Source organism: Grammomys surdaster, unplaced genomic scaffold (genome assembly GCF_004785775.1).
Source record: "Grammomys surdaster isolate TR1022 unplaced genomic scaffold, NIH_TR_1.0 241, whole genome shotgun sequence".
Classification (NCBI taxonomy): domain Eukaryota; kingdom Metazoa; phylum Chordata; class Mammalia; order Rodentia; family Muridae; genus Grammomys; species Grammomys surdaster.
Genome location: NW_021604686.1, coordinates 1387828 through 1402215, shown reverse-complemented (window position 1 = coordinate 1402215; position 14388 = coordinate 1387828). Strand labels below are relative to the sequence as shown.

The window sequence follows — 14388 nt, the reverse complement described above, 5'->3', positions numbered from 1 at the left end:
ACATGTACACACACATACAAGCATATGCACACACGTACATGTACACATTAATCTACAAAACAAGTCACTGGGCCTAAGATATAGGGATATAAGGAACTATGAAGTGATATGTATGGAACTTTTACACATCTATATATGTGCACAATTCTACATGAATATAAATAGACCAAATGAACTTACACGCACTAAAGTGAAATGAAAATATATTTCATCCAGAATTCAGCCACATGTCCAGAAAGTCACTGGCTAGATGGCATTTTTCATAGTTGTCATAGGTATGCCTTTATTAATTACAAAACTTAGGAAAAGGGACATTTTATGTCTAATTTGCCTGTGGCTTTTCCTTTTCATTATTTCCTTTTTAGTTCTACGGTTGTTGCTTTGTAAAAGGACCTCACTCCTTATATGGCTCAGGCTGGTCTGAATCTTACTTTGTAGCCAAGGATGAAGTAGAATTTGCTATGTAGTTCTGCCTACCTCAAACCCATGACATTTCTCTTGCCCTGGCATCTTCAAGTGCTTGCATGACTGGTATGAGCCACTATGCCATCTCAAATCTTTCAACTTGACTTTTAAGATCACTTCTTGTTCTAAAGGAGCAGATATTTGTTATCACATATAGGTGACCTTTAAATTGAATATATCTGAAGTTTACATTTTTCTAAATAATATTTTCCCAAAGAATAAAAAGAAAAAAGAACACTTAAAAGGATTCCCCCTTTACAACCTTACCTTCAGCAGGTTGAGGACTTTCTTGCCAAGATCTAGCTCAAAGTTGGCATAATTAGACCCACACATGTCATAGATGAACACCAGTCCATTCCTCTGAGTTTCAAAGCTGTAAACCAATCATTAAACAAAGCATTTAATACAAAGGTTTCATTCAAAGCTAAGCCAGATCCTTACACACCCAAAAGGTTATTCAAATTATTATCATCATCCATATAGTGTGTGTGTGTGTGTGTGTGTGTTCACATGTATGTGCCATAGCAAGTGTGGGAATCAGAAGACAATTTTCAGGAGTCTGCTCTGTCCTTCCCTTCCACCATGAAATCCAGGGATTAAGCTCAGGTTCTCAGGTTAGTATAGCTTGTGCTTTGAGATACTGAGCCATCTTGCCTGTCCTAACACTCATTTTAGTGCTAGGATTACAGGTATGAGCCACCTCAAGGTTCTTATGTTGTGTCCTCATCTTTGTATCCCCTTCTGTTAGCCCCCATACTGTCACACTTCCACAAAATCTAAGAGGGAAGCACTGAAAAAGAGTTAACATTAAAAAATATCAAGTTCTTGTCAATTATGTGTGCATAAAAATACTTCAAAATCCAGTTCAAGTATATAAATTTAAAGTTTTTGTATCTAATATACCTCAGGTTCAGTAACTTTCTGAAAAGAAAAAAAATTAATTCTAAAATGCACGGAGGTTTTTCTGGCAGAATTTATTTCTACTGGCCCGTAATGCATTAATATTAGCCTTAACTCCTTTTTTTTTTTAAACCTCACAGATATTATTGTTCCTCAAGATTAATGATGCTGTCAAAGAGGCACAATTACCAAGTAGATCATCTAGGTCTAGAGAATTTCCATTTTCTAAACAAGCTAAACTAAAATACTACTTTAGACAACTGAGGTGGTGGGATCAGAATCTGAGCCTGGCTTGAGCGGCATAGAGGATTTCAGAACTGACTTGGTGTTGGATGCTCTGGACTGGAGCTGCCAATGGAGAGCCATGTAGGCGCTGAGAATGAAAACCCAGGTTTCTCAAAGAATAGCCAGTACTCTTAACTGCTGAGCCATCTCCCTGGTATTCCAACCCCGCTCCCTCTGAGGCAGGAACTCACCGTATGGCTTCAGATCGCCTGGACCTCACTATGTAGACCAGGCTGGCATCAAACTCACACAGACCCACCCGCCCCTGCCCCCAGAATGCTGGCATTAAAAGAGTACATCAAGTCACTGGGCTATCTATCCATCCATCCATCTACCCATCTACCCATCTACCCATCCATCCATCTGTCTGTCTGTCTGTCTATCTTCTAGCACTGGAGATTAAACAGGGCAATAGACAAGCTTTCTATCACTGAGCCAGATAATTGCAGCTCCCAGATTGGTTTGTTTGGTTTGCTTTAGTTTTTATCAAGACAGATTCTCTGTATGTAGCCTGAAATTTATTATTTCAAACCTCAAATTTGTGGTGATACTCCTGCCTCTGACTCCCGAGTGCTAGGACTGCAGGCACTTACATATGCTATGCAAGTACCTACCCCAGTATACCCCCAGCATACTCCAGAGGGTTTTGAGTTGTTTTTTCTTTATTGTTTTTATTTTATCTATATGAGTGTTTTGCCTACAAGTATCTATGTGTGCAGTGGACATGCCTGATGCCCGTGGAAGCTAGAAGAGGGCCTGATTCTCCTAAGACTGGAGTTACAGATGGTTATGAGCTACCATGTGGGTGCTGGGAAGTCAATCTGGGTCCTCTGAAAGAGCATTTAGTGCTCTTAATTTCTGAGCCATTTCTCCAACTCCCAAAGGGTGTTTGTTTGTTTTGGCTGGGGTTGTTGTTGTTGTTGTTGTTGCTGCTGCTGGTGCTGCTGTTGCTATTGTTGTTTTCAAGACAGAGTTTCTCTGTGGAGCCCTGGCTCACTCAGAGATTCACTGGCCTCTGCCTCTCAGGTGGTGGGATTAGCGGCATGATATACCACCCAACACTCAGAGAGTTTAACATGAACAAACTAACAAACAGATGATCTAAGCCTGGTGACTCAAATCTCTACTGTTTGAGATACTGAGGCAGGAGAATACTAAGTTCATAAGTCAGACTGCATATCAAAGTTAAAGGGGAAGAAAGGAATGATTAGGATGTAAGCTAATGACAGAACATACGCCTCAGCATGCGGAAGCCCTACACACACACTCACACTCACACACACTCACGCGTGCGCACATACACACGCACATGCACATGCACACTCACGCGTGCGCACACACACATGTGCACACACACTCAAGCACACACGTGCATACACACTCACACACACACATATGCACACTCAAACATACACACAGGCGTGCGCACACACACATTCAACAAAGTTCCTTTCCTCCTTAAAATAAACCATTCTCAGTGTACTAACAACTACTGTGAATTGTCACTCTCAGCTTTCGTTAATCCTAAAATAGGCAAGGTGATGCAAACAAAGAAAACGCAGCATCCAGATGATACCAGAAACACACACTTAAACACAGGGGCTGTTTTCTACTCAGACTGTCCAGGCTGTGTCCTAGGGACAACGGTGAGAGCACGTCTGAGTTTAACCAATTCACAAGCTTTCATTTTAAATGAGGTAGACACCCACAAAATAGTCTTACTGTTACCTGTCCACAGCTCTGTCTAGCAGGTAAAACAAGGCTTGGAGGACCACGTGCTGGACAGACTTGTGGGGATGATGCAACCTGGCAGTGAAAAGGGCAATGGAGGCTCCAGTTGGGTCTCGCACATTCTAAAGCAAATAAACAGGAAATATTTAGAAATGAAAAAAAAGTCACAGGAATCTTTTAGACTTATTATCCTGCACAGAGAGCTGACACACGAGAGACGAGCTACTAACAGAACTTCCTCGACTTGTGTCTATTCTTCCATAAAGGGAGCAGTGTTATCACCACTCCAGGCCTGACTTGTTCAGCAGTCCCTTGAACTTAAAAAAAACTCACTTTTCTGCAGAGGAATCAAAGGATGATTCTGCAATGGCTTTGTAACTAATTTCTCAGGCAGGATGGAGAGGAACAGATGAAGACAACGGCTTCTATGCTACCTTAAACACAGTACCACATATGTGTCTGAGAGGCCAAGAGATTACTAATCAGTGGAGAGTTCCCATTAAGTAAGGACGCGCTTTGACACGTCACTCCCCAACATGCTGACCAACAACTTTTTTAACGGATCAATGTTGAGGGAAAAACTTTGACTGCTCAATAATTAACTATCATTAATAATTAATACTTTTAATTAGTAATAACTCTATTATTGTTGTTGTTGTTATTATTAGAACAATTTAGTAGCAAAAATGTGTTGATAAGGAAGCGAGACACAAAAATCCAAATAAGGCAAGAGCTACAAAAGATGGAACAAAGCACAGGACGGGCTCTACAGACTCACCAAGATGGTAAACTTCCCGCTGAGGATCTCAGAACGGAGCGGCTCCTCATGAGGTTTCAGCTTCACAATGCCTTCCTTCCTTCTTGTTTCCTAAAAAGGAAACAATGAAGAGGTGAATTAATGTGAAAATATAACATCTCCAGAACAACTTTATGTAGCCGTCAAATCTCAGGGATGGAACGTTAGAAATCAACTACCTGAACTGTAAATTCCTTTGTACCATGCCTTAGCATTCCAGGGCAGCTAACTGTTACCGTAATTCCTGTCCACAGCCACCTTCTCAGGACCATCTGTTCTGATGCCTCCAAGAGTCAGCTTGAGTTTGCCATGCAGAAATACCTATTTCTTTATTTTTTTTTTAAAAAATTATTTATTTATTTTATGTATGTGAGTATTCTATAGCTGTCTTCAGACACACCAGAAGAGGACATCAGATCCCATTACAGATGGTCATGAGCCACCATGTGGTTGCTGGGAATTGAACTCAGGACCCTCTGGAAGAACAGTCAGTGCTCTTAACCGCTGAGCCATCTCTCCAGCCCCAGAAATACCTATTTCTGGTGCAGATTTCTTTTCTGTACCCCACAGTCAGGTTCTGGTTGCTTACAGGAACTGTCTATTTGGATATCCCAAAGACTTGGACAAACTAAACCCACGACCTTCTTTCTCTATGAACCCACCGACTTCAATGTCCCCACACTGATTAATGTCACCAGCACTGATCTCAACACACAAGTCCCAACCCAGAGGCCTCACTCACTCTCCTCACACACCAGTTTAAGCAGCTCCTACCCGTTTGAACTCTGAATTTGTCTACTTTTCTCCATCTCCCCTGAATTATGTGTTGAATAATACTGCCCTTATCTCTTCTTGTACGTACAACAGTCTCCAAACTGCTCTTTCTGGCTCCAAGATAATCAGTGAGATGCACCCTCCAAAAACATACTGTCAAAATCTTTCTGGAATGCAAATATGGAAAATTTATTACATTGCTTATATCATTAATGGATTTCTGAGGCCTTAGTGATCTGGCCTTATTTATCTGTGCTCTCCATCTCTGACCACGCCTTGACTCCCACTCAACATCTGGCTTAGCTAAACTGTACTTTCTAGCACTGAGGATCTAAATGTCTTTTCTTATGTCTTTTGGTTGTAGACTTAGCCTTTAATAGCTGAGCCATCTCTCCAGGCCTATAGTATTGCCTTCCTTAACAACACTTTACCAGGGCTTGATCCCGACTCATCCTTCAAGTTTAAGGTTAGTACTCTTTTTTTTTTTTTTTTTATTGATTACTCTCTCTTCTAAGTAACAATCGTGGCACTGTTAATATAGTAGGTGTGCAATTAATATCTATGGAATAAATAAATGAGTGTGGGACGGGCTGAGCCGTATGATAAGTGTAAGCTAATTCCAGTGCTCGTTTTCCCAGGATTTCTTTTTTTTTTTTTTTTAAAGTAGAGATGATATCTCTTCAGAAGAAATTTTTAACCACAAAGTAACATAACATACAGCATTTCTATTGAAGATGCTGCAATCCAAGAAAGCAAACATAACACAGAATCAGCCTTGAACTCCCCTCTTTTAAAAAATCTTAGCCAGCTGTGGTGGAGCATGCCTTTAATCCCAGCACTCATGAAGCAGAGGCAGATGGATCTCTATAAATTCGAGGCTAGCCTGGTCTACAGAGCAAGTTTCAGGACAGACAAGGCTACACAGAGAAACCCTGTCTCAAATAAACAAAACAAAACAAAACAAACAAACAAAAATATTATAGCTGGGCAGTGATGGCTCACACTTTTAATCCTAGCACTCACAAGGCAGAGGCTGGCTACACTGAGAAACCTTGTCTCAACAAAACAAAAAAAAAAACCACCAAAAAAGACACTGCTAAGAACCAGACCTAGCTGATAAAGCCGCTTTTCTTTTCCAGAGCTAACACCTCCCTTTTCTTGAATAACTCTTTAGCTCAAAGTTCATCAGAATGGCAGCTTTCTAAAAGTTCATGAGGCCTTAAACTACAGCTGTAAAAAATAAAAATGCCAAACAGGTTATCCAAGAGGCAGGGAAGAGAGTGAGGAAGAAAACTCCAGGAAGGAGTGTGTCACAGGATGACATTAAGGAACTTTCTTTGCCTCAGTCCTCACAAGTAGTAGCATGCTGGTCTACAAGCAAACTTCGGGTACATTAAGTAAGTACTTCCAGGAATTGGCCAGCCCAACCTCAGTTCTCATAGGGTTTGTGGACATCGAGCCATTTTTAACAGAATAAGAGACAAGTAGAAAAATCGACACGTGCAAAGTAAAGCAGAAAATTAGCAATACTTAGCTCGCCCGCTGCAAACGTGTCTGCCCTGAGCCACTTACTCTGTAGCAGTGGAACAACTCCACGGCACGAAGCACGTCAAACTTTCTGGCCATGAGGAACTTGACGGCCACGTTCCACGAGAGCGGAGAAACATTACACTGTACTGTCCACTTGTTGATCTCTTCCAGAAACTGCTTGGTAGCCTGTTTAAATAACAAAATGAGGACAATTAGTAAGAAGAGAATACATTTTAGAAACAAAAGAAACAAGCAGGCAAAAATTTTTATTTGTTCCCCAAATAAGACTCATTTACATAGCAAGTTTTAGGCCAGTCTGGGCTATATAAGAGTCTATCTTAAAAAAAAAAAAAAAAGAGGGAGGCAGAGGAGGGGAGGCTAGAAAGATGGCTCAACAGGAAAAGGCACCATTCACCAGTTCAATTGCCAGGTCCCATATGATGGAAGGAAAGAACAGACCCCTGCAAATTGTCCTCTGACCCCCACGTGCCATGAATGTACATGTATGCACACAGACAAACAAATGCATAAATAAAAGTAATTTTAAATTTTAATTTAAAAAATTTTAAAAGGGTTGTCTCAGTTAGGGTTTTACTGCTGTGAACAGATACCAAAACCAAGGCAACTCTTACTAGGACAACATTTAATTGGGGCTGGTTTACAGGTTCAGAGGTTCAGTCCATTGTCATCAAGGTGGGAGCACAGCAGCATCCAGGCAGAGATGGTGCAGGAGGAGCTGAGGTTCTGCATCTTCATCTGAAGGATGCTAGAAGACTGGCCTCCAGGCAGCTAGGATGGGAGTATTAAAGCCCACACCCACAGTGACACACCCACTCCAACAAGGCCACACCTCCTAAAAGTGCCACTCCCTGAACCAAGCATATACAAACCATCACAAGGGTTACATTTATATAATTTTAGTCTTTACTGTTTAGGATAAAAAGTACAGCCAGTTCAGAGACAGGACAAAGCACTGGGATGCTTGAAGGAATAATGAGAAAACCCTCCTAGGAGGTGGGATGAGAGTACTCTGCCAGTTCCCCTGACTTCAGCTAAGATATCTATTTTTTTCATTTTATAATTATTTAAATTGAGATGTTATGCATGTATATTCTGAGTACCTAAAACATTTCTGATTGCGATTCTGTTCTAACTATTTAGAAACTTTTCTTGATTATTAATCCAGAAAATGATGAAATTTCTGAATTTTAACTATACTCATATTATCAGTCAATCAACTCACAGTTATGATGTATCTACTCAGTTGGGCGTAGTGGCACTCAGGAGGCAAAGGGAGTGAGTCTGAGGCCAGCATGGTCTATAGAGTGAGTCCCAGGACAGCCATGGCTACACAATGAGAATCTGTCTTGAAAAAATAAAACAACAAAGAGATGGATTTACTCATGGTAAGCCATACTTTTTTCTTAACCTATGTCAAGGAAAAATATAAAACTGAAGCTGCTTCAGAGGTGTAAGGCCCAACCTACTATGTGACTGTAGACTGGGGAAATCTCTCTTCACTAAGTTTTCAGTTGAAAACTAGGGGCCCAGGTATTGTGGTGCACACCAGTCCCATAGCGTTTGAGGCCATTCTGTTCTACATATCAAGTATGATAGACAGGATAACGTACTAGAGACCCAGCCTCAAGGGGAAGAAAGAAAGAAAAGTAACTCTTATACATGCCTGTAATTTCATCATTCAAGAAGCAAAGAATGGCAGAAGACTTAACTGGCCTCAAGTTCTAGGCCACCCTGGTCTACACAGCCAGGCTAAGGCTACATAGAGAAATCCCATTTCAAAGAGGGTGAAGGAAAGAGGAAAGGAAGAAAAGAAGAAAAGGAGACTTGAGTGTAGTGTTACATATCTGTTATCCCAGCATTTGGGGAAGGAAGGCAGGAGGATCAGGAGTTTGAAGCTCTCCAAGGCTCTATAGTCAAGTCAAGCCTGAGTCATATGAGACACTGTCAAACAAAACGAAAACAAGGGGGAAAGGCTAAGGGCTATGACCTACTTTTAGAGACTTGGCAACAATTCTCCCTCGCAAATCCAATTCAAATTGCCACATACTGTTTCAACAACTATCAAACTAGAATCCCAAGAGGGTCATCAGACCTTACGACACAGCACCTGACTCACGGTCCATTTTCTAGGAAAGCACAAAGGATGTTTATAAACCAGGAGAAAGTCCAAGGCCTTGGAGCGCAGCTGAGTTTTTGAGCCTTGTAAGTGAGGAAATATAACTTATATCACTTCAGAAAGAGAAGCCAAAAAACTAACCAAGCACAGGGCCCAAAAAGAGTCAAGAAGCAGACCATGATGAAAAGCTTTCCAAGATCACACTGTCTCACAACCATCTGAAGCCAGACCACAGAACTGAGTCTCAGAGAAGACAACAGAACAAACTTAGAATGCTCCCAAGTACATTTGTGTTCTATCTGTAGAGTGGCCAGCATCAGAATGAGGAAAGAAAGAAAAGAATAAAAGCAGGCACAGATGCTGAAACAAAGCCCCAGTCAGTCAGGAAGGTCCCCAAGAACTTCTCAAATGGGGTATGCTTTTTGGTGAACACATTACCTTTGACTCTTTTCTTGAAAGGGTCTCACTGTGTAGCTCTGGCAGCTGGGAACTCACTATGTAGACCAGGCTGGTATGGAACTCAGAGATCTTCCTTTCTGCATCCCAAATGCTGGGATTAAAGGCATGTGCAGGCACATCCAGGTTAACGCATAACCTTTTAAATCTAGTCTTGTAATGGACTTCTAATATTGTTCGCAAATAGAACACTAGAGTAAAAAAGCCTTTCTCACTGTTTAGCTGTAAGAACAAGCATCAAACATTGTACAGATAAAAAGAGGAAATCTGAATGATCAGAAGCAGATATGATCAACACATACCCAACGGTAAAATGACCCTTCATTGTGATAGACCATGCTGTAGAAGCCTATTAGGTGAAACTTACTACAGAGATGACAACCAAATGTCTATTTATCCCAGATAAGTAACCAACTACAGGTGAAAGTGACAGCTACACAAAGTTCAATTTGGTAAGCAAATTAGTTTATTGGGATTAGTCACAAGAGCAGAGACAATTAATTCAAAGGCAGCTGTATCACCCTTAACCTGAGTGACAACACTGAAAAGCTGCATCCCTAGAGCTTTGTATACAACTTTCATGCAGCATAACAGGTTAGAAAGCCTAAACCAGGCAGCACTGCCTCCTGTCTTACCTCTAGCAACTGATCCTACTTCTATAAGAGGGAAAAGGAGGAAAAGTTTTCTGTGTATCTTGTTAGTTTCAGGAACTTTTTGAGACTTGTTAGTTGTTTACTTCCCTAGTCTCATGAATCTCTTCTCATTCCTGGAAAGAATGTTTCAACTTAGAACTTAAAACTTCTTGAGCCTTAAGAAATCTCCTCTAGAACAGTGGTTCCCAACCTTCCTAATGCAGCTCCTTCTTTTAAAACAGTTCCTCATGTTGTGGTGACCCTCCCCAACCATAAAATTATTTCAATGCTACTTCAATAATTGTAATTTTGCTACTGTTATGAATTATAATGTAAATATATGATATTCACAATATCTGATATGCAACCCAAAGGGGTTATAAACTATGGGTTGAGAATTGCCACTCTATAATGAAATATTTGATCTCCCAGGCAACTGCTACAAAACAAAGCCAGATGTAATATCTCCCATCTATAATGCCAGTGTTCAAGAAACAGAGAAAGATATATCTTCATAAGTTCCAGGCAAGCCTGGTCTACATAGCAAGTAACAGGATAGCCAGAGAAGTAGTTTCACACAACTTTAACACACTTCCTTCAAAGTACATCTTGTCCTTTTTCTTTTCTTCTTTTTTAGAGACATAGTCTCCCTAGGACAGCCTGGCTGGCTTGGAACTCTCTGTAGACTTGGCTGGCACTGAGTTCATAAAGATCTACCTCCCTCTGCCCGAGTGGTGGGATTAAAGGCATGAGCCACTATACCCAGGGTGCAAATTATTTTTAAGTCACTGCATGGACAATCTTTCATGTTTTTAATCTGTACTGTTTTTATACGTACTGGAAAATGAATGATATATTTATGGGGAATAGTATGATGCTTTTATATTTATACACACACGTACTCATATAGTGTAGAGTGATTAGATCAAGCAAATTCCCTATTAACTGAAATAATTATTTTTTTCAGATATAAACACTTAAAATGTGCTCTTAGCAATTTTAAAGTATATACCATCTTGTTATTAACTATAATGACAACCGTATGCAGGAGACCTAACTGTAACCTCACACCATCTCTCCCTTCTCCTCGTCCTCCACTTCTGGTGGCCACCATACTACTCTCTGCTTATATGACTGCGGATTTTTGAAATTCCACAAATACATGAGAAAGTGCAGTATTGGTTCTTCTCTAATCGCATCTCAGCCTTTTGGTTGAGATCAAGAGTTCTTTTCCATATTTTGTCTTCTTTCAACAAACTTAGTTCCTCCAAAGTTCTTACTGTCCCGCAGCTCCCTCCCAATAGCTGTTGCCTTAAGCTGACCTCTGTCCCCCTGCTGGTCAGGATGTTGTTCTTGGCTTTAAGCACTGGAACAATTCCTCCTGATTTGGTTGTACAAGGCCCTGCATGAAGAGAGACCAATGTACTGTAAACGGTGATGTGATATTTACAGATACAAACACAGACACACCACCTGTTCTATTTGGCCTCAGCCTCCTGCATCTCCATCCCTCTGATGAAATAGATAAACCCCTGAAAGAAGTCAAATAGGTGGTCTCACATTCACAGTCTTTCTAGACAGATTTATATATTTTCTTACACATGGATTTTACACAACTAGTGAGTTATGCACATATACATACACCACACACACACATACATACACACGCACACAAACACATATACACATACATATATACATACATATATATACACACACACACAATCACTGGTTGCCCTATTGATTACAAGAAAGATATATCCTAGTAATTCTAACAAGCAACACATTCTTCAGGATGGATAATTGAAATTCTTCAAATTAATGTCTAATGTATTTCCTGGTGAAAAAAAGGAATGGGCCAAAAGATGAGTCTCGGCTTAGAAACTATTTCAGCTGAAGGTCAACGTAGGAAGAATATATCTTGGCTTCTAAGTAGTTGCAAGGGGTCACAGTTCAAACAGCATTGCTCTCCCTTTGGGAAAAGATCTGAATTAACCTACCAAAAAACTATCACTTTCAAGTTATTACTTACCCCTAAGTGACTTCTAGTAAAAGTGAGATTGGTTCCAGCACAATCAAAAGATGGGGAGTGTAACTACACTCCAAAGATCATGTGTATTTGGGTTTTAGGGTTTATTTTGAGGTGGGTTGTTTGTTGGTTGGTTGGTTTGTGGGTCTCACTGTGTAGCTCTAACTGGCCTGAAATTTCTAAATAGATCAGGCTGCCCTTGAATTCCTAGAGATTCAGCTGCCTCTGCCTCACAAGAGCTGGGATTAAGGGCCACAGTCATGTTTAGGTTAAAAAACAACAAAGCTCCTGCCTATGGCAACAAAGCCAAAGACATGTGAAAACCTGGCGTAAGCCAGCAGAGACACCTAGAGATGAGGCAGGGGATTTTCTGGACACTATTCACTTGCTGCTGAAATAACAGTATCAGAGAGAAGAAAACCAACACAACTGGATATTAGTGGCTCACACCTATATTCTGGCATTCAGGAGGCTAAGACAGGCGGATCACCATCAATTCAAGGAGAATCAGAAGACAGTGATTTCAAAGTCACCCTGAGCTGAAGTGTGAGACCCTGTCTCAGAAATAAGTAAGCTGGAAAAGTAGCTCAGTGGACACAGGGATAGCACACAAAGCCCTAGGTTCAAGCCCTAGTTGCACATAAAGTGAGTATGGGAGTATATGCCTAAAATCCTACCACTCAGAAGGTTGAGGGGTACACAGAGGATTCCAGGTCACCTAGGATACATGACACCCTGTTTTTGTTTTTTTAATTAAACCGATTATCCTTTTTTTTTTTTGTTTTTTTGAGACAGTGTGTCCCTGCATAGCCCTGGATTGCTAGAAGGCAGACATGCCAGCCATACCGTGTAACAGGCAGGGACTAAGGGATGCTGGGAAACCTTGCGTCCAGGTCAGATTTATTTATTTATTTATTTATATTTTATTTATTTATTTATTTATTTATATTTTTATTTATTTATTTATTTTGGTTTTTCGAGACAGGGTTTCTCTGTATAGTCCTGGCTGTCCTGGAACTCACTCTGTAGACCAGGCTGGCCTCGAACTCAGAAATCCACCTGCCTCTGCCTCCCAAGTGCTGGGATTAAAGGCGTGCGCCACCACTGCCCAGCAAGATTTATTTTTATTTAACAAGTATGGGTGTTTTGCCTGCATGTATGTCTGTGCATCACATGTCCATTACCTGAGGAGGCCAGAAGAGGAAGTCAGATCCCCTCAAACTAGCGTTACAGATGGCTATAAGCTGACAAGTAAGTGCGAGGATTGAACCCTGATCCTCTGGAAGAGCAGCCAGTACTTTATACTGCTGGGCCATCTCTCCAGCCCCACAAATAAAGTTCTTAAAAAGTGCAATGCTGGAAATTACTCCTACAGACCCGCTCCTACAATTGGGAGTTGTCTCGCTTTTCCTTACTAAACATACGTTCCAAGACCAACAGCATGCCCACATGGGTAAAAGCACTTCCAGTGTTTTTATAACCTATGTTCAGAATAACCTGAGTTTGATCACTGGAACCCATATACAAAGCTCTGATGCAGTGCATGGCCTACATCACTTCCTAACAGACACCCTGACAAAAAGCAACTTCAAGTCACTTGCCTGTGGCCTCAGGCCCTTCTCAGGCAGAGTCACTATATGCCACTTCCAATCCATGATGAGCACTGCTGGGTGTATCTGACGTTGTGCTTTGGTATATCAGGTAATACCCAGTTCCTAATGAGTAATGAGCAGCTCAGAGCACATGGTAACCTAGTGGTCCATTATCAAACATTCGATCTCTACCGAGGCCCAATAATAGATCCAAAGCTATCTCTCAAAAGGAGAGCATTTATCTGCAGGTGACAGTAAGGCCTTGCTTGCTTCAAAGGGTCTCTGTTGTGATTCACCTATGAGGACCTGCCAAAGCTCCAAATGGCATCCCTACTGATCTGCTGGACCATATAGGTCAAATGACAGAACGACCTGTACAGTAGCTGTTCTAGAACTTTTCCATGTTTCAGGCCCACTCTAATGAGCAGCTTTCTGAGTCTCTTGGTATAAGGGCTAGAATAACACTCAAGTGAGGAATGCGCTGCCTCTAAAATGCAAACAGACCCCTCCCCCAAACGCTGTGCTTCTTTCCAGGCAGTAGGAAGAACCAAGTGCAACACATTGTCTTTTACCTCAGAAGGAACATCTCTGGATGCCCCACACCAGAGTACTCTTTGAATTTCGGCTGGATCTATTTCCCATCCTCTAGTGTATATATGTGTTACCAACAAGTCTAGAGTAGTTGCTACCTCCTGCTTATTTGGTCCAATTAGAATTGTCTTCAACTTAGTGGCCCAGTGTAATTCTTGTGGAAGAGGTAGACAATCAAGATTCCTCACACCAAGTTATGACACAGGGCTGGAGAGTAACAGAACCTTGCAGTAAAGCTGTCAAGGAATCCTGCTGGTCTTGACAGATGAAAGCAAATTGCTTCTGGTGGTCTTTATGGACAATAATAGAGAAGAAAAACATTTGTTAGCTGTATACCAGGTGTAAAATAAAGATACAACATCTGGCACATCAGCTGCAATTGGAGTTACTACATGGTTAACTTTGTGATGGTCAACTGTCATTTTCCATAACCCATCTGTTTTCTGTGCAGGCCACAGGGAGGTGTGGTG

The 14388-nt window shown here is 41.1% G+C and overlaps 1 protein-coding gene across 1 annotated transcript in view; it reads right to left on the bottom strand.

The window, feature by feature from the left end:
- The window catches only part of Ptpn9 (protein tyrosine phosphatase non-receptor type 9), a 79202-nt gene that overhangs the window by 29665 nt on the left and 35149 nt on the right, over window positions 1-14388 (bottom strand). Inside the window, exons 2-5 of the mRNA XM_028774576.1 lie at window positions 6524-6667; window positions 4160-4249; window positions 3379-3503; window positions 733-838 (exon numbers count right to left, since the gene is read on the bottom strand). Coding sequence (XP_028630409.1) covers window positions 733-838; window positions 3379-3503; window positions 4160-4249; window positions 6524-6667 — 465 coding nt within the window. The remainder of the gene's footprint in view (window positions 1-732; window positions 839-3378; window positions 3504-4159; window positions 4250-6523; window positions 6668-14388) is intronic.